Source organism: Typopeltis vanoorti, chromosome 22, assembly GCF_054136105.1.
Source record: "Typopeltis vanoorti isolate ZY-2024b chromosome 22, IOZ_Tvanoo_1.0, whole genome shotgun sequence".
NCBI lineage: Eukaryota > Metazoa > Arthropoda > Arachnida > Uropygi > Thelyphonidae > Typopeltis > Typopeltis vanoorti.
Window position 1 is genome coordinate 98,218,169 of NC_143570.1, and position 22,144 is coordinate 98,240,312.

Consider the following 22,144-nt stretch of genomic DNA (forward strand, 5'->3'; position numbering starts at 1 on the left):
ATTAAGTCAAAAGAAGTTGTTCAATGATCATTAAAATGTTCATTGAACAACTCTGCTATGTCCTTTGCATCAATCATTCTATTTCCATTTTTATCTGACAATGTCATTCTTCCACAATCATTTCTTCTCCTACCGGCCACATAGCTAAAAACTTCTCAGGGCCAATCTGTTCTCATATTCCAGTTTTGCCTTTTTTACCATACTAGTCACTTGCTTGGCCTGAGTCTATATTCTTTATGCATCTACTCTCCACTCCCCCCTCCTTATATCTCTTTCATAACCTCCTTTTTTATCTGCAGTTCCTGTTTGATATTATTTGTCATCCACTTTACACCAACTTGTGTTCTCTTCTTCACTCGTGGTATACAGCTTGCTATTGCTGCTAATAAATATTCCTTCACAATTTCTCAAGCACTAATGATATCTTGCCCTACCAATTCCTCCTTCCATGAAACTGCTCCAAGTTGATATCTAAGACTATTATAATCACCTGCCTTATAATTCCACATACATTCCTTTCTCTTTGATACTCCTGCATGTCTGCATGTCTATTCATCTTCCAAGACAAAACCACATAGTCACTTTTTCCAGCTAGGGGAAGAGATGCCATCTCAGTTATAATCAGCTCTTCTGATGCTATGACCATACTTTTTTTTATTCTTATTTAAGTTAGACAGATCTCTTGTTTCTGATGTAATGATGTTGCTTTTTGGAGAGCAAAATGAAGAGAGAAGAACAGCAGTCTCCAGTCTGCTGTTGCAAATGACATCAGTCTTCAGTCTGATGTCATCTGCAACAGGTTGTGGGAGGGAGAATAATGGGCCTTTTCTATGTTTTGAATAAAATAGACCTTATGAATGTATTTGGAATTGGCTGCAAAATGAAATCCTTTTTATTAATATACTACCTTCAGTATTTGTCAAGTTATATATGAAGATTTTGAATAAAACTATCAGGTAAGGAAACAAATAAAATAAAAACTTCATTATAAACAGCATTAGACTTGTTGATTTGTCATTTTAGCTGAATAAGAAATGTATTAATGTATTTTATGCATGCATATTTTATGTATTTTTTATCCAGAAGCCACAAATTTAGTGGGCAAACTAGTAGTTTATTATTTTGTAGTTATACACGACCAAATAAAATCTAGTTTTTTTCTAATTATACTTATTTGTCAAAAGTCTCCATATATAAGTGATCACTTAGCAAGAGAGAGAGAGAGATTATCATTCAGGTGAAGATTTTACACTGTTAATGTGGTAGAAAATGATATGAGGACTCACACAGATAAACTGGAAGTGCTCAGCATACTAAAAATATCAATGTAAATACAACAGTGGAGTGGTTAGCACATTGGCCAGTGTGATATGAGAATGGGCAAAAGATTGGTATTGCCTACCAACTAGTTGTTCAACAACAAACAAATATCAGAGATGTAGTATATGGTGGAGCAGAATCAAGTTAAACGAGGGTGACTAGTGAGGGCAATCAGGGGTCTGTACTAGATAAATTACTCTTTGATTTTGTATGTTAATGATATAGGGAATGAATTAAAGGGAAATATCCAGTTGTTTTGCTGATGGGAGGGCAACAAATTATTCTTGCAGAATAATTTAAACAAATTGGCAGTGTGAGAAAAGGGTAATGGTTATTAGTTTAATGTTGCAAAATGTAAGGTAATGCACCTCAAGTGAAAAAATTTCTTCGATGTTGAAGAGATTGATTTACACACTGAAAATGTAAAGTTAGGAAGGTTATTATTCCTCTTTATAAAGTTATGATTTGGCTACATGTTGACTAATGTGCAAAGATTTGGTTACCTGGGTTCTTGGGGATTGGAAGGTGGTGGATCAGATTTAGAGATGAGTGACAAAGATTGCAAAAGACCTGTGGAGTGCTCCTTATAAGGATAAATTAAAAGTGTGTGGATTGCATGGAGAAGAGGACATGATAAAAGCTTATAAGTTACTAAAGAGGTTCTATAAAGTGACACAAAAGAAATTTTTCAATACATGACAAACAGATAGAGAGAGAGAGAGAATTAGGAGCCACCCTTGAGATGTGTAAAGGTGGTTACGTAAGGGTGTGCAAGGTAAATGTTTTGCTTGTAGAGTGGAGGATGAATGGAATGAATTGGCCGAAGTAGTAGTTTTGAGTGCCATGACAGCGAATGAGATTAAGAAAGGTGTGATAGTTCTTGTGTATATAAAGATTAGCATGGGACTCCGGTAGTGAGTTTTCTGACTACATGGAGATACCTGTATAGTAATAAATTAAAAGTTTCTATCACATTTCCACCTATCAACCAACTTTTGCAACCCATAAATCTTAATTCTATCATCACAGGGAATATTCCAAATATTCCACAAACCACTCACTTCTCAATTTTCTCCACCACTTTCTCATCTCTAAGAAACCCAGGTATTCAGACTTCTTCACAGTAATCCAGATGTTCATCTCAAAGCTGCATAAAAGGAATGATGACTTGCTTCTCTCTCTCTCTCTCTCTCTGCTTGTGTGGTCTTCAATAACCATAGCTAAATAATCCTGTGTGCTACTTTTGCATTATGATCTCTGAACTTCAACTCCTCATCCAATAACACTCCAAAATCCTTAACTTCAATTTACTGGAATATACCGAGGGGGGGGGGGGGAGGGTCTGGTAAGTTCTGAAAACACCTAGAACAAAAATTAATTAATTTTATGTCTTCTTATATATCCTAAAAGAAAAAGAACAAATTACAATTTGATGAAACATGGGAGATTAAAGGGTTTTAAGATATGTTATTTCTTGTGGTTATATCAGTTCCTTCAATATCATTTTTGTTCTAGATGTTTATTAGAACTTTCCAGACCTCCCCACTCGTAGTTCCATCAATGTAGTATCACATAGTACATAGAGCTTGTTATCTTTCATCCTAAATAACACAACTTTTTTCCACATTAAATTGATACACCTTATGTTTTGCCCATACCATCAGCCTATTTAAGTCATTCTGCAAGCTCACTACACATCACCTGATTAACCACTACACTTTTATTAGACACAGGTATTCACAAGAATATAATATTTTTATTACTGCAAATATTTTGACTAGAAACTAATTGGTCATGATCAATGCATCAGCATAATCATGAAGTGAAGCTAGAACAAAGAATGTTAATCCAATTTACAGAGCTAAAGCACATGCTCGATGTCACCTAGTGGGTGGTTACAATGAAATAAGATAACAATTGAAGCCCAAATTTAAAATTAAGTGATTGAAATAAAATAAAATTTAATTAGATGATGAAATGACAGCATTATATGCTGTCATTTCAGCATCATAGCATTTCGAGAATATTGTATTGTTCTCGAAAGTAGGGAGGAGTGGTGGAGGAGTTTGTATACTCATATAATGAGCTATAGTAGAGGGGCACCAAATATCGACGGAATGACTTCTCTCAAAGTAGACAACTTAACTTATCGTACGACTCCAGAAGATTTGAAAAGAGTTTTTGAGAAATATGGCCATGTTGGCGACGTTTATATTCCTCGTCATCCCTATACACGGGAAAGTAGAGGTTTTGCCTTTGTTCGTTTTTACAATAATTGTGATGCTGAAGACACAATGGAAGCTCTAGATGGATATGTACTAGATGGTTGTGAATTAAGGATGCAGATGGCACGATATGGTAGACCTGGAGATCCCAGACGAGGTTCTTCCAAATCGAGCAGGCGTCGTCGTTCTCGTTCGCGATCTCGATCACATAGTAGGAGCCGGAGATCACGATCAAGGTCTAAATTCAAGATCAAGATCTCGATCACATTCCAGAAGACATCGTAGTCGTTCCTGCAGTCGTTCGGGAAGTCATTCTAGAAGGCATCACAAAAGCCACGGAGGAGTAGAATCTCGATCTCATTCAAGAAGTCTGAGTAAGAGCAAGAGTAAGAAGAAAATAAAGAAGGAAAGCAAATCAGAAAGCCAGAGCTGAAGTAGAAGCTTCAGCAAAAATGGAGATGATAAAAGAAGCAGAAGCCGTAGTAAGAGTAAGAGCCCAAGCAAAAGTAGAAGCAAAAGTCCAAGTGGAAGCCCTAGTAAGGAAAAGGATGATATGAATCATCGCAGCAGGAGCGCTTCAGAAAGTTCTGAAAAAGATAAATAACAGATGTCTGGAAAATGAAATACTGAATTCATTTCATGTGATGGTGCTGCTGCTGCAGCAGCTGCTGTGGTGAATCACCTGTATTGTGAAGGTTATTGTCATCTTAACAGTTTTTTGTTTATGAAAACAGTAATTGTGTGTGTGTGTGTGTGTGTGTGTGTGTGTGTGTGTGTGTGTGTGTGTGTGTGTGTGTGTGTGTGTGTGTGTGTGTGTGTGTGTAAATTTTTTTTTATATATATATTTGATGATTACGTTACTTTAAAGGTTTGCACTTTAAAATTTTTTTTAATACTTTGTGTGTAATAATTTGTGATTTTAGATCATAGTACTGAAGAATCCTGTATGTTCAGATTCAATGTCCTTTTTCTTTTTTACTAAAGGAAAACAAAAAATATATAATTTCATTTAGATATTGTATACACACTTGTTTAATTTTAGCATTTATATTTGCTAATCCAATTTGTTAGTTAATTTCCTTGCATATTCAAGTATAAGTGTATATGGTAAATGTTAAGTGATATTTCTTCCATGAATGAGCTTTGTTTTAAATGTCTTCAGTAAGATTGCCATGAAAATATTTTTGTCATCATTAGATTGTAGTGTAGGATGGTTTCATTATGACATTAAATAAAGTTTGTCACTTATGAAAAAAAAAAATGGAGGATGGGGACCAGGAGATGTTTAGACAGCTAAGTTTGGCAAGTGCAAGAAGAATGATTGTTATGGGAGATTTTAACTACAGTAGTATAAATTGGAGAGAGGAAGATGCATGTAGCAATAGTGGAATGGAATTTCTAGAATTCTTGAGGGACAAATGTCTTAGGCAACATGTAACAGAGGGAACAAGAGGTTCAAGAGTTTTAGATTTGGTTATAGCATCAGAAGAGTTGATAATAACTGAGATGACATCTCTCCCAGCAGTTGGAGAGCGTGACCACATGGTTTTGACTTGGAAAATGAATAGACATGCAGGAGTATCAAAGAGACAGGAACTGATGTGGAATTATAATGCAGGTAATCACCTGCATAGTCTTAGACATCAACTTCGGGAAGTTTCATGGAGGGAGGAATTGGAAGGCCGGGATATCGTTAGCACGTGGGAAATTGTGAAAGAATATTTGTTAGCAGCAATGGTAAGTTGTATACCACGAGTGAAGAAGAGGACACAATTTGGAGTAAAGTGGATGACAAACAATATTAAACAGGAATTGCATGTGAAAAAGAGGCTATGGAAGAGATATAAGGAGACAGGTGAAGAGAGGATGCATGAAGAATATAAGACACAGGCCAGAAGAGTGACTAGTGTGGTAAGGAAAGCGAAACTGGAATATGAAAGGAAATTGGCCCTAAGATCCAAAGAAAATCCTAGGGAATTTTTTAGTTATGTGGCCAGGAGGAGGAGAAATGGCTGTGGAAGAATGATATTGTGGGATAAAAATGGAAATAGAGTGACTGATGCAGAGGACATAGTGGAATTGTTCAATGACCACTTTATTGGAGTATTTCATCCTGGAGGAGTCAGTTTTAATGCTAGAGGGATAGGGCAGGTTCAAGGTTTAGAGATACAGGAGGAGAGTGTGTTTCAGATACTGAGAACTCTGGATGTCAATAAAGCTTTTGGACTGAATGGTATTTCACTACGAGTTTTGAGAGAATGTGCTAGGGAACTGACAGTGCTTTTAACCTGGCTTTTCAATGAAAGTCTGGCTTCGGCAAAGGTGCCCGGGGAATGGAAGGAAGGTAAGATAGTGCCATTGCATAAGGGTGGTAACAGACTGGAAGTGTCTAATTATTGACCAGTCTGTGTGTCATCAGTAGTTGTTAAGATCTTGGAGAAAGTAGTGAGGGATCGTATACAGCACTGGGCAGATGAGGGTAATGTTATCTGTGAGAGTCAACATGGATTTGTGAAAGGGCGCTCTTGTTTTAGCAATATGCTAGCCTTTTATAATAAAGTTACAAGAACATTAGATGAGGGAAAGGCATATACTGCAATTTTCTTCGACTCAGTAAAGGCATTTGACAGGGTGCCACATGATAAGCTGATATTTAAGTTGCAACACACGGGTCGATGTCAGATTGGTCAACTGGATTCAGGATTGGCTGTCTGATAGGTATCAGAGAGTTGTGTATGGTGGAGCAGTTTCAAGGAGACAGAAGGTTACAAGTGGGGGTCCCACAGGGCTCAGTACTAGGACCTATATTGTTTAACCTTTATATCAATGACATTGCCAGTGGACTGCAAGGGGATATTCAGTTGTTTGTGGATGATGCGAAGCTGGGAAGGATTATTAGTAATAGTGCAGATGTGGTAGCCCTGCAAGAGGATTTGAATAAGCTAGATTAGATGGGCAAATGAATGGGGGTGTTTAATGCAGCAAAATGTAAGGTCTTGAGGGTTGGGAAACAGCGATGGGATGCTGCATACTCTATGGGAGGAGTTATACTGGATGAAGTTGGGGAGACAAGAGATCTGGGGTTGATGATTGATAGAAACCTGAAGTTTAGGGGACATATTGCAAAGGTGGTGAAGGTAACACAGAGGATTGCTGCAATTATGAGAGGGACACTGACCTGCAGAGATAAGAGGGTTATCATTCCATTGTATAAGTCTCTAATCAGACCACACTTGGATTATTGTTCTCAGATTTGGTCCCCAGGATTTGAAGGGGATAAATTAACTGTGGAAAAGATACAAAGACGGATGACAAAGATGGTCTCAGGACTGTACAAGGATAGTTATGAAAATTGGCTGAGAGAATGTGGACTGCAAAGTTTGGCGGATAGAAGAAGGAGAGGTGATATGATTGAGACTTTTAAACTGTTGAGAGGTGGTTACAGGGTTGACACTGGGGAGTTCTTTCACTTGGTTGAACAGCGGGAAGGAGTGATGACAAGAGACCATCCCTGGAAGTTACGAAAGGAAACTGTGAGCAAGAGGGTGAGGAGTGGTTTCTTTGCATGGAGGGTCGTTGAGCCATGGAATGCATTGCCTGATAGAGTGGTGAGGGCGAGAACCTTCAATGAGATTAAGGAGTGGTATGATAGACTTTGTGTTTCTTAGGGGGAGCCTCCCCTCGATGAGTCTTGACAGACTTTATGTTCTTAGGAAGGATCTCCCACGATGAGTCTTTTGACTCCATGGAGGCCTGAATAATAATAATAATAATATCAAATTAAATCTCTAAAAAATGATAATTAGAAGTGGGGCATGGAAACACACTATTGCTTCCAGTTATGAGGGTGAGACGATCCCAAATCTTGGCAATAAAGAGACAGTCATTCTGATTTAAATTTGGATGACACAGAAGTGCCTGAGTAATAATAATATTACATTTTTACAAATGTGTGTCTAATAAACATTATTATGCTACAAGTGCCATTCTTATCACACTTAAACAATCAACACCCCAGGATCCAGTTTATCTTGGAAAAAGAAAACAATAACAATCTCCCTTCCCTAGACACTCTGATTACATGCCAGCCTGATGGAGCCCTGGCTTTCTCTGTTTACAGAAAACCTACACATACTTTCACCAGCAATCACAACCCCCCCTCCGAATAATATGGGATTATAAAAACCCTATATAACAGGAAAAATTAATCAGTTCAGATAGCAATGCTCTAACTACTGAACTTAACCATATTCTTAACACCTTTATAGCCAATGGCTACAACCCCAAAAAATATAAAAACCAGTTAACCATAACCCCCTACCCCTTCATAACAGAGATTACTCTAAATCCATCACCATTCCTTATATCTGGGATACTTCTGAAAAGCTAACAAAAATCCTAAAAAAAATATGACCTAACAACTCATTACAAACCATATAAAAAATTGGCATTTCTTATCTGCTCCACGAAAGAACAGCCACTTCCCCTAGAGCTACCTGGAGTATACCAGGTCCCTTGTAGTTGCAAACTGTCCTACTATGGCCAAACAGGCATGACAGCTAATATCAGGATATCTGAACATAAGGATTATATCCATTTCTGCCAATACAGCCACTCAGGACTTGTTGACCATGCTTTGGACACCCGCCACAAAATACACTGAAAGAAAGCTACCTTACTACACCACAGCAAGTATAAATATGAGAGATTATTCCTGGAATCAGCCTCAGCTCTAAAAAACTCCCCAAACCTCAACAAATTTGGATGCATGAGACTGCCCCAAATATGGGAAGCTTGCATTCTTAGAACAGCGGCCCAACAGCCAAGACTTCTACCCAATTTAGGAGTCTAGGACCAACTTCAGTTGTTGTCTTCAGCCATATTTGTTCAGTGTTAGTGCCTGTGTGCACATATCATTAATTTTATGTTCCCTGAAGATGGTAATGTAATATTACCAAAATATAGGAAGTATGAATCAGTAGACATTGTCTTTCCCTAAAAATTGACAGTTAAGTGCCATTAAAACTTTGTCTACTACACTACCTAATTTAGCATTATCAGCAAACAACTGAATATTTCCCTCCAAATCCCTTCCTATATCATTAAATTTCAAATTAAACAGAAATGGTCCAAATATACAGAGTCCTGCGGCACACAACTAGTCACCTAGATTCTGCTCCTCCATATACTGTTGTTGAGATCTATCCAAGCCATCTTTGTATCCATACAGATACAAAGATATGACCAGCATCATATCCATCTCCTGTTTGCTCCAGTGCATGTAACAGAGTTCCATGTGGTATCCTGTCAAATGACCTCAAAATCCCACAGTATTATCATGTAACTATTCACTTTATCCTGAGCTACTGATTGGTCTATAATTTGCTCTCTCAAAATCTCCTATATGTAATGAATTTACACACACACACACACACACACACACACACACACACACACACACACACACACACACACACACACACACACACACAGGTAATTCTCTTTTTACAAGACACTTTTTTTTTGCACGATTTCAAAAATAACATGGTTTAGAAAACAAAAGCAATTCTATTTTTACACGGCATATTTTGATTTAACACAGTTCAAATGGTGCTTATTTTTAAAATTTCTGTTTGGGATTCAGTTCTGTTAAATAAGGTATTTCCATTATAATTATCATTTCCTAGAACTGTCCATATGTACTGTTCTAGAAAATGATAATTATAATGGAATATATAAACTTGAATTTTAGGGAACTCACTTGATGTTTTAAATATTAGGGATAACTCTAAGCTACAGAATGTAGACAATTATGGTGACAACCAAAAAAAATCAATTTTTGTAGTTACGATTCCCAAAGTTAAGCCGACAGATGATCCTTTATAATCACTTGCCATTGGTTCCTGGAAGCAGAAGGGTGTTATGCCGATTCCTCGAAGTTAAGTTGGTCCATTATGAGAGACCCACCTAAATAAAGCTGAGTGGAAGGAGTTAAGCTGTTTACTAAACAATCATTTCTTGTTTATAATTCAAACTCGTTACACGTCTTGTGTTTTGTTCATGAAAGTTTTTGTTCGTGCAATAGAGTTCGTGTCTAAGACCACAGGCAGTGGTGTAGCTGGGGGGGTCTGCCCCGGGCGACACTTTGAACCTTACCCTATACGTTGTTTTGACTTTTTGTAGTATTTTTGCTGTGTATTGAGAGGGGCGGCAAACTCAGGGACCGCCCTGGGCTGCAAAATCTATAGCAACGCCACTGACCCCAGGCAATGCAATGAAAGGTGTGGATTTTAAACAAACACGTTACCAGTGCACTGGAAGGCAAACAAAAAAGGTTGGGTTACGAAAGAAATTTTTAATGAATGGTTTAATGTTCTGTTCCAGAAGTTAAAAGCTATTTGATGATGAAAAAAATCTGGACTTTAAAGTTTTATTGATTATAGATAATGAGCCTGGCCATCCTGTTTTAGAACATCCAAATGTGGAATTTTGTTTTCTGCCACCTAATACAACATCCTTAATATAACCAATCAGGGTGTGATCACTACCTTCGAAACTTACTGAATAAGAACATTCCAATACAGTTTGGATAAACTAGATAAGAATAATCTACTGACAGTTATTGATGTGTGGAAGAAATTTTCTATTTTGGATTGCATCAAACTTGCTAAGTTGGCATTATCAGAATTGAAATCATCAACTTTAAATGCATGTTGGAAAGCTACTTGGCCTGAATATGTCAAAAAGAAAAAAGTGATGATGATGAAGAGATTCCACTCACTGCAAGATTAATTAAAGAAGGGTTTCAAATGGCTAGTAAAGTAAATTGCAAAGCCATTTTCTTACACATGATCCAAATACTGAATGTGGCTAAACAGTTTAAACGTGAACTGAAGTCATGTATGGCAATATGATGAATTATACAAAGATCCAGTCAAAACAGGATATCAACGATTAATTACCAAGTTTGTGGTAAAAAAAAAAAATCAACCTTCAGAATTATTGAAAATTAGTGCTAATTTAGTTCCTTTTATGAAGAAAATATTTCACCATTGCAGTATAAACAGGATGGCCAAAGTGTTTCAAGTGATGGAAGTGATTTAATTCCAGTTTCACACAAAAGAATGCAGCTACTATTAGAAAGTGACGGCAAATAAAATTTAACTAATAACTATATGAGCGAGTGTATTTGGACCTTTTCGAATTTCTGTTTTATTAGTGGCACACTAATTTCTTTAAGAAAGATACATATGTATATACTTTAAATAAGTATTTAAAATAAAAATAAAAAATATTCCATTAAAATTAAATAGTGCTTTATTCAATAATTTTCATGTTTTGTTTAAAAATAACTTATTGTTCGTATCGGGTTTTCACATCTGGAACTATTCTTCTATTTTTTCATATGCATTGTATTCTTTTTTACATGGTTTTCATTTACACGGATTTTTCTGAAACCAATATACCATGTAAATTTAGAATTGGGTGTGTGTGTATGTATGTATATATATATATATAATTATTATATTTATCATCATCTGACCTCCATGGAGTCAGAGACTCATAGTGGAAGGTATACACTATTGCACACAATGCTCATATAACCATGTCTTAAGCTGATTCAATGTGTCTCAGGGCTGGTCCAAGAGTATCTGATGCCCCTAGGCAAAGAAAATTTAGGTGCCCCTATACATTGTCACTATATATTTTTTCCCCGAACTATGTAGCAAAATCTGGTGCCCCGAAGCTTAGCATCCCTAGTTGATTGCATAGGTTCACCTAATGATAAAACCGGTCCTGATGTGTCTGCATTCACAACATTTTCAAGCAATGCATTCCACTCACCAACCGCTCTCCATGCAAAGAACCTGCTCCTCATTCCTGTGCTCACACCCTCCTTATACAGTTCCCAGTAATAGCCTCTTGTTCTACCCCCTCTCCCATTCTATGAAAAATCTCTTCCGTGTCAACCTGATAACAATCCCTGACTAGCTTATCTGTCCCAATCATATCCCCCCTTTTCTTCCTATTCATGATGCTGTGCAACTTACATTCTCTCAATCTGTCCTTGTGCTCTGCATTCCAAAGACCACTGGCCACCTTTGTGAATCTTCTCTGGATCCTTTCCAACATATTCTTGTCACCATGAACACTGGGCAACAACATCTGTGCACGATAATTTATGAGGCCTGATCAAAGCCTTATACAATGGCATCATAACCTCTCTATTTCTGCATGTCAGAGTCCTCCACATCATTGCCATTATCTGATGTGACATCTTCACAACTTGTGCAATGTGGCACCTGAATTTCAGGTACTTGTCCACCATCTCTCCTAAATCTTTCTCATCTCCTCTACTACCTTTAAAGTTTCTCCACCAAGGGGAGAAACATTGCACTCCATCGTCACTTACAAATCTCAAAACCTTACACTTTGCAACACTGAACTGACAGTTCCACTTAACAGCCCATTCATGCAATCTATTCAAGTCCTCTTGTAAGGCCATAACATCCGCTTGACTCTGTATTGCTCTCCCCAGTTTTGCATCATCTGCATATCGCTAGTTAAACCTATCCCAAAATCATTAACATAAAAATTTAACAACAATGGTCCTAAAACTGATCCCTATGGTACACTACTAGTGACCTTCCTCTTTTGGGATACTGCACCCCAATATAGAACTTTCTGATACTTATCTGACAGCCAGTCACTGATCCAACTCAGAAATCTGTTATCCAATCCCATCTGTTTCAATTTATTTACCACCCTGTCGTGTGGAAATCTATCAAAACCTTTTGAAAAATCCAAGTACACCACTGTATATGTATCTCACCTGTCCAAGGTATTTGTCCCTTTGTTCTGTATCCTACTTCTCACAATCTCTCCAGTATCTTCACTACAACTCCAGATATACAAGACCAGCCTATAATTTAAAGATACAGCCTTATCACCATACCTTATCAGTGGAACAATTTTACCCTCCTTCCACTCCCTTGGTACCTGTGCTGTTGTAAGACTCTTATTAAACAGGCATGCCAATGGTACTGCCAGTTCCCTGGAACATTACCTCAAGATGTGTGGTGATATGTCATCAAATCCTATTGCCTTATTGACAACAAGGTTATTTATTTCCTCAAATAACTCCTGCTCACTCACAATTAAGCCCTCCTCTCGTATGTATTCTACACTTAAATTCATCATGATTCCATCCTGATCAGGATGAAACATCCTTATAAATTGATCACTGAATACCTCAGCAATGTCCTCTGCAGCAGTTACCATTCTACCATTTTCATCATCTTACCATGATCATTCTTCCTTCTACTTGCCATGTATCTAAAAAAATGTCTAGGGTTTTTCTTTGCCTGACTTGCCAATTTCTGCTCATAATGCACTTTTGTTTTCCTTACTAAGTCACTCTCCTGGCTTGTTCTTTATACTCTTCATGTAACTGATTATTACTATTAGTCATCTTGTACTGACTCCAAAGTACCTTCTTCTTCCAGATTTCATGCTTAAGCTCCTCATTCATCCATTTTACACTTACCTTATTCACCCTTTTGGCCTTCAGAATACATTCACCCATTGATGCTGTTATGTATTTCATTGTCAGTTCCCAAGCAGCATTTATTTCCTTACAGTTCAACTCCTCATTCCATGTTATATCTCCAAGCTGCCTCCTAAGCTTGTCATAATCACCAGCTTTATAATTCCACATACATCCTTTCCTCACAAAAGTCTGCATATGGCTAACCATATGTATGGAATTTATATATCTCAGTTGTGCTTAAGATAATAGAGAAGTTAGAACTAGAATCCTTTAGAAATGAATCCTTCAGTAATTTACTTGCATTTGATGACAAATTTTTGAACATTCCATTCTAGATATGTAAAATTCACATACAGTGATACTTTTTGGACTTTGTGCATTTGAAAGATTACTAGAAGAAATGATGAAGTTAAAATGGATAGGAAGTTGGTTGTCTGACAGACACCAGTTATATGTGAGGAAAAAAAAAATAGTGGAAAACAAAGGAAAGAAGCGGCATGCCACAGAGTTCTGTTCTTGTGTCAATACTATTCAACTTGCATAGTTGAAGCATTATACAAGACCTTAATCAAATCACATTTGACATTGCACAAATAAGTGCAAATGTTGGTTTCTATGGTAATGAGAAATGTCTAGAGAGGATCCAGTGATGAGAAATCACTTTCACAATATCATGACGCTAAAAAGTTAGTTATGACATACATTCTAGCATTCTGAAAAGCATAAAAGACTAGTCATGTACTCCGAACATCTTGCTCAATGGATTCTTACCAACAGTAAAATAACACAGTTTAAGTAAAAAAGATAAACTAAGTGGTGTTTTTTTTTTTTTTTTGTCTTAAAGATTCAACTTTAACTTTTATACCTCCTTCATATTTTATATTCTAAGATAGTTGGGTCTTTCACCAGAAAGACATCAAAAGAATTTTTAAGAGCTTTTATATCAATACTAATGTGACATTAAGGCCATGGGACCCTGAAATAGCCTTGACTTGATTGTCCAACAAGAGTCATGCAACAGAAATAATCTTATAATCTCTAAACAGTGAAAGTAAAAATAATACTTTCACATGAGAGAGAGAGAGAGAGAGAGAGAGAGAGTACAAATGATTGGTATCAAACTTAGATCTGTTTGTGCACGAGGTGTAATAGTGAAAATGTTACAAAGTCCAATTACATATTCAATACAAATTTAGACCAAAGGGAATAAAATTATTTTCTGCAAAAATGCACAGATTATAAGGGCAGGTTTCCTTCACTAAGCTAGAGTTTTTATAATTGGGTGAAAACTGTATACTGAGAGAGAAAATATACAACATTTTTTTTTAATTTGCAAAATGTGTTTAATGGAATACTACATGACAATTTACTGTTGAAAGTGAAGAGGGTGGGGATAGACAGTCAAGTTAGCAGTCTGGAAACAGGAAGGGTTTGGTTGATAGAAGCAAGCATGTTTTATATGGAGTAGCGTCTAGGAGGAGAAGGGCAACACCACAGGGTACTGTTCAGAGAGTGCTGTTCAATTTATATATCAATGACATGATTCAATGTCTTAAAAGAAATATTAAATTGTTGATGTTGAAATGTCAAGGAATTATGATGCGATGCAATGTAATAACAGGAGAATTTAAATAGATTCAATGGAACAAGGAATGGGTGATAGTGATTCATTGCTAAATGAAAAGTCATGCCCTTACACACAGGGAGATGGGAAGGTGTCTTTCTCCTCTACTTAAGGTTGAGGAGACAAAGAATTTGGAATGTTGTAGATAATGAGGTGAAGGAAAAATGGTGTAAAGATAACTCAGAAAAATAATTTCTGCCATAATGTGAAGAATGACAAGTGGCAAAAAGAAGGTGTTAGTGCTATTGTATAAATAGCACTAACACCTATATGCAAACATTAGAGGTGGTTCATTTAAACTGTTATGAGAGCAATGCAGAGCTGAGCAGATAGGAAGAGAAGGAGTGATATGATTGAGACACATAAGATGAGAAGCCTATTAGATTTGGAAATTATGGTCTAGAGTGGAAAAATTAGGTACCACCAGTGGAAGAACCATGCAAAGTGAGAATATTTTTTTCATGAAAATCAATGAACGAATCCTGAATGTACTATGTTCTCCCCAGGACCTTTTGAATGGGCAAACAGCTTGGCTGGTTTTACTGACCACCCGGCTAATTAATGTTGTGAACTGACGTGGCTAAATAATGAACAAGAATGAAATAATAATTTAAGACATTTTTTTAATTATGTACACCCCTTGAGGGTACATGTCAGGAATTTGATGATGACGATTTTTTAATTAATAGTGATGAGAAATCAAACCGCAGAGTCTCAATACGCGTGAGACCAGCTCAATTTCTTGCATTGCAAGCCAATCTCGAGAGCTTTGGATATTCACTTTGATGCACACTAATCCGGACGCGGAAGAAGACAAAAATCGGGATCTCAAATGCAATAGTATCGGTTGCAAAGAAGATCTTTTACGAAAGAGACATAATTTTGATGTTTGAAAGAAATAAATTGTGAAAATTGAGCAAATTCGAATTGAAGGCAAAAAATCTATGTTAAAAATCTACATTTATTTTTCTTAATAATGGTTTTTGTCCGAAGATCATGAGTCAAGTATTTAATATTTTATTTTGTAAAAGAAAATAGGCCTGCGCATCAAATATAGTTGTGATCTCGGGGACTATGATGCAGTCTCAATTCCCATTTCTAGTAATTAATACTTATAAATAGTAAAATTGCGAACATAACGTGCGTTATGTGTCTCGGGTATCACTGTCAGTGCACAATTCAGTGATTTGTTCCGATTAATTTAATAACAATGATATTTTGTATTTATTAAATTACCCCATAATGAGCAAAAAGTCAAGTCAGAAAACCACACTCTTAAGTTATTTTAAGAAAGATAAAACCGATAAGCATAGTAGCGAAGACACCAAACCAACAACAGAATCGATTTCTGCAGAGTCTCTTTCAAATGTAAAACGTATGTATGTCTAAACACCACTTATCAGGTATTAACAGTGAGTGGTTTCAAAAATTCCATTGGTTAGTGGTGAAAGATAATGGAATGATATGTCCCACATGTATGAAATATAGAAAGAGACGACCCACAAACAAGGAAGTGACTTGGGTGAACAAAGCAAGTTACACACTGATTCTTGTTCAGAGATAATTGAAAAACGTATACTAGAAGAAACTGGAATAGGGCAAATTGAAAAATCAATTTTAATTTTGAATAACTTGCGGAGAGATTCTTTTCTGGGAGCTTTAAGATCTATGTATTAGTTAACAAAAAATGAGTTGCCATATACCAGTGGTGGTAGGCGGTAGATGGCGTTGGTGTAGTTGTGGTCAGTTGTGATTGAATGGAGACAGAGTTGTAGACCTGGTGCCCTCCCTCGATGAGTCCTTGGACTCCCTGGAGGTGTCAAATAATAATAATAATAATACATTATTTGAAAAATTGCTTGAGCATTGCAAGGCTATGGGCTGTTCCTACTTAGAACATCTTAACATTGGTAAAAATGCATATTATACCTCAGGAAGAATAATGCAAGAGTTGACTGATATTTTAGCATCAGAAATTAGATATCTAAAATGCTGAAAAATATACATTCTGCAGATTATTTCAGTGTTTTATGTGATGAAACTACAAACATCTCAGTTTTAAAACAGCTGATTGTGTACATTAAATATGTTTGTCAACTTAGAAAAGAGGTCAAAGTTAGTTTTGTATCAACTTGCAATATCATTGATGGCAAAGCTGAAACTATAACTTACAAAGTAATTGAAACCCTTGACAGTCTAGGCTTAAAAAACTTGTAATCTGGTGGGTCTAGATCTGATGGAGCAACTGTCATGATTGGAAATCAAAAGGGAGTTGCAAAACTGTTCAAAGATAAAACAGATGGACTCATAGTAAACTATCATTGTGTAAACCACTGACTGACTCTTGCTAGTGCCCAATCAGCTGCTGAAGTGCCTTATTTAGTCATGTTTAATGATATCTTAAGGCAATTGTTTTTCTTCTTCCAAAATTCCTCAGTCAGGATGGCTGGTTTAACCCAAATCCAAAATATACTGAACAGTCCTCAGATTAAACTTAAAATGGCTAGTAACACTACACGGCTGTCTCATGATTCTGCAATACAGTCTCTAAGAGAATGCTTGGTGAGTGTTATAGCTGCATTAGAAAGAGAGGCCACCGAACGAAATGATATCACAGCTGAAGGTTTAAGTAAATATATCAGAACATACAATTTCGTAGTTCCATTAATGATGCTTTCAGATGACCGCATCTATCTAACTTGTCTATATCATGGCTCATGGCAAAGGCAAGATGTTGACTTAACTGAAATAGAGCCAGTCTTAGAAGGCAGAAAACTATCCATTATGGAATTGAAAGACACTCCTGGCAGTCATTTTCAAAATCTTCATCAGCATCTTTCAGGTGAACGGTCAGACCTTCACATTGATTATTCAAATTCTAATGTTATTACGTTTAAGACTACAATATATGATAAATACATAGGCACAGTTATTAAACACCTAGAAGCAAGATTTCCAGATATGCTAATCATTTCCTGCTTCTCAAGATTTTTCAATGCAGAAAGTCATGATCAACGTGAGGGTTCTGAGATTCTTTTTTATTATTATCCTAGAAATGGAAGTCATGCAGTTTTAAACTATGAAAGTACTAAACTAGAATGGGCAGTTGCATCAAAAATGATTAATGGACAGTCATACAAAAATCTAGATCCAAGACAAATACTTCTGAAATTAGCAACAACATCTGAGCTCAAAGAGTCTTTTCCAAATTTAGCAAACTAGCTGCTGTTGGACTGGCCATACCTATGAGCACAGCTGAATGTGAAGGGGGTTTCTCTGCATTAAAAAGGATAAAAACCTGTATGAGAAATCGCATCAGTCAGAACACAAATCTGATGCTGATTTCACTGGAGGGACCAGATCCAACAGTTTTTAATTACAAAAAAGCTGACAACAACTGGGCTTCTAAGAAGATGAGAAAATAAGAAAAATCTTAGTCTTGCTTGTTATAATTACTATATAAAATATTATCCTTGTTTGAAGTAATTTCTAATAAAATTACTATTTTGATTTGTTATGAAAAAGAGTCTTAACTCATTCAAAATTTTTGTATGCCCGGCTAATGCTTCATTCCACCCGGCTGGTAAAAATTTCTGGGGAGAACACTGATGTACCAATTAAATACATTGAGAATAAAATGCAATTAACGTACAAGTAGTCTGCAGAAAGTTTTGCTTCCCATCATTCATCTTGTGACTCCATGGACAGATGGAAGATAATACTGATGTACAGACAGCAATAACATCTATATAATAGACAAGTCACAAATAATAGTCACTGGAGTATGTAATATTTTATAGAACATATTTCTAATCGCAATAAATTAAAACCCAAAACAAACTTCAAAAACAGGTATAACCTATTATAAAAAACCACTCACCTTAATGTTTGTATCACTAGTATGCTTCCCAAATGATTTCTCAGCAACTTCACCTATGTTCTAGTAATTAATATGATAATATTTGACACAATTTTTAATGTTTAATACAATTATATATTCAAAATGTAAAGCTATATATACATAATAGTATTAAAAATCAAACAAATGAATCTGAATAAATGAAAAGATGCTACTGACTCTCCTTTCTTGAAATTAACCAAACAGTTAGCAAAATATTTGATTCCACTTAAACTTTAGCGGTACCTGTGGTATAATTAAAATTAATATAATAACTTAACACATATAAAAGCAACAGTAATAACTTTAATGAATTAAAAGTACAAATATTTCAGACTGAAAGTAATAGTACATCATCAGTATAGAACACACAGTTAAAGGAATGGAATACAAAGTACAGAACAGTCGGTGGATTACCAGTGAAAATTGTTGCTGCGTGCCAGACAATTAACATTAATAAATTATTCTTAAATAATTCTTAGAAACTATTTCATTGATGGTTGCATAAGATAAGACAGACAGTCATTTCGATTCAAATTCAGCCGATGTAAAAGGGCTTTGCAACTTCCTTTGAAAAGGCATTCATATTTAAACTTTCATCTGTGGAGAAGACAAGCTTTATCCCACTGGATATCATGTTTAGTGTCAATGCTATGTTGTGCTAGACCAGACTTACAAGGTTTCATGTATTCAATATAATATTGATGTTCCTTCATTCTTTTTTCCATAGAACAGCCTGTTTGTCCAAAATATGATAAATTACATTCACACGGTATCTGGTAAACACCAACTAATGAAAGAGGTGCCAATTTGTCTTTCGTAGATGGCAACGAGTGAGAAATTTTGTTGATAGGAAAATATGTCGGAATAAGATGATACTTCAGAATTCTGAAAATAGGTTCCGAGATGCCTGAAATATAAGGGATTGGAACTCTGCAGTCTGTTAAAGAATCCTGAGGTGCTGGAACATAGGAGTCAATTATTTGTTGGATTCGATTAGGGTTGTCTATCGAAAACCTACCTTTATTGGCAGATACATTCATCAAAAGTCTGCTCATCACACCTCTCAAAAAATAGTGTTATCAAATCTTTAATTAAGAGAGCACATAAAGTGTGCTCCTCCCCCTTAAGCTTACAACAAGAACTTTTCACTATAAAAAAGTTAATAGAATCGAATGGTTACAACCCTAATCAAATCTAGTAGATAATTGACTCCTATGTTCCAACACCTCAGGATTCTTCAACAAACTGCAGAGTTCCAATCCCTTATATTGCAGGCATCTGAGAACCTATTGGCATAATTTTGAAGAAGTATCATCTTATTACCACATATTTTCCTATCAACAAAATATCTCACTCGTTGCCATCTACAAAAGACAAACTTACACCTCTATCATTAGCTGGTGTTTACCAGATACCGTGTGAATGTAATTTAAAATACTTTGGACAAACAGGCCGTTCTGTGGAAAAAAGAATGAAGGAACATTGGCAACCATTTTAATTGGTAATCCACTGACTGTCCTGTACTATGTATTCCATTCCTTTAACTGTTTGTTCTACACTGATGATGTACTGTTACTTTTAGTACGAAATATTTGTACCTTTAATTCATTACAGTTATTACTGTTGGTTTTATATGTGTTAAGTTATTAATTTTGATTCCACTTATTGGCCACGCTTCTTATATAAAAACTTCTACTCGTTTCAAATCTTTAATCCAGAATTTAGTTTTAAACAATAATGATATCATGGTGAGCTTTGATGTTGCCTCCTTATTCATAAGCATTCTCCTCTCTGGCAGTAAATTTACTGAAAAATGCCTTCCCTCTATCTGACATTTGTTTTAATTTTGCTATCCATACTGGTTACTTCTCCTGAAAGGGCATTTTATATAAAAGGGGAAGAGAGCACTATGGGCTCTCCTCCCCCTTGCAAATTTCTATATGGAACATTTTGAAAAACATGCTCTTGATAATGCCAGTCTCAAACCTTCCATTTGATTAAGATATACTGATGATGTGTTCTCTATTTGCCAACATAGCTCAGACACGTTAGATTGTTTCCTTCTCCACCTCAACAGTCAACACTCCAGAATCCAGTTCACTATTAAAAATTTTTTAAAAATGGTTTGCCTTTTTTTAGATACTTCAATCCCACATCTGCCCAATTTACCCTTTCTTTCTCAATTTACAGAAAACCCACCCACACGGGTAGATGCACATATAAACTTTCCCACCATCCCCCTTTCTCAGCAGTATGGGGTCATCAAACCCCTTGCTAACCTCTGTTCCACCCCACCTTCCCTTACAGTGGAACCTGCCTTTATTCACCACACCTTCCTGCCCAATAGTTACAATGCCAAAAAAAAAAAAAAATCTACAAATTATCTCTTCCTTCCACTTCTTCACATCTCTCTCACTCAACATAAAAGACTACACTAATGCCATTACTGTTTACTATATCTGGGGCATTTCAGAAAAAATAGCCAGAACTTTAAAGAAATATAATCTCTGCTGCTTTCAAACCTCATTGAAGCTGGCTTCCCTACTCTGCTCTCCTAAGGATCCACCTCCCCCCCCCCTCTATTCCAGGTGTTTAACACGTTCCTTGTTCTTGTAACTTATATTATGGTCAGACTAGGAGATCTGCTAACACCTGCCTAGAAGAACACAAAAAATACATCTGCTGCCACAACTATGATCAGTCGGGTAGCCTTGGATACCTGGCACAGAATTAGAAGAAAGAAAATCACCATACAACATCGCAGCAAATACAAACTTGAAAGAAACTTTCTAAAATCAGTGACAGATTTTTAAAAAAAAAAAGCCTAATCTTAATAAATATGGTTGTATTAAATTTCCCACAATTTGGGAACTTTAATTCTTAGGCCACCTACCCAACATCACCCATACAGGACGCTCCCTCATTGGACTTCAGTCTTAATTTATTCTAATCTCATTTCTTTCATTTAATGCTTCTTGTGTGTTATTACAATTTTAACATCGTATTCCTGAAAATATCTCTGTGACAGCTGAAATACTGAAACGATTAAATTGTTATTTAATTATTTCTCTTTGTGCTGCAAACCATTCCATTTTAACATAATGTAAACAAACAGCTAGGCTAAAATTCTCGGTTGAAAAGAAGTTCACAAACACAGAATGGCAAGAACAATCCTTTCCTTTTCTCTTTGACACATTTCAGTGCAGAATGTCACCGGTGCGATTTATTGAATCAATCAATATACTTGTAACAACATCCCGCGCCATCAATGGCAGTTTTACAACACCATAGCCCAATGACGTTAAAGGCATGTATGCGACACGTACTCGTAATTAGCGCTCCTTCATAAACTACATTACACGATCGCGGGATTATTGTTCATTTATGCTTTAATATTTACAAAATAAAAAAATAAAAGTCGCTTAGCAACTTCAACAAAAGCGAATGAATACCATATTATTATACGTTATCTCCATGGAGTCCGGAGACTCAACGTGGGAAACTAACTATTACACATACAACGC

The 22,144-nt window shown here is 36.1% G+C and overlaps 2 protein-coding genes across 2 annotated transcripts in view; one reads left to right on the top strand and one right to left on the bottom strand.

Moving 5' to 3' along the window:
* LOC150094582 (voltage-dependent calcium channel subunit alpha-2/delta-3-like) overlaps positions 1-22,144 on the bottom strand; it is a 1,537,934-nt gene that overhangs the window by 1,311,189 nt on the left and 204,601 nt on the right. Inside the window, exon 4 of the mRNA XM_090412095.1 lies at positions 18,600-18,659. Coding sequence (XP_090268221.1) covers positions 18,600-18,659 — 60 coding nt within the window. The remainder of the gene's footprint in view (positions 1-18,599; positions 18,660-22,144) is intronic.
* On the top strand, positions 3,335-4,297 carry LOC150094583 (serine/arginine-rich splicing factor 2-like). The gene is given in 2 exon segments (XM_090412022.1): positions 3,335-3,784; positions 3,786-4,297. Coding segments are annotated over 2 exon segments (576 nt in total). The 5' UTR covers positions 3,335-3,401; the 3' UTR covers positions 3,979-4,297.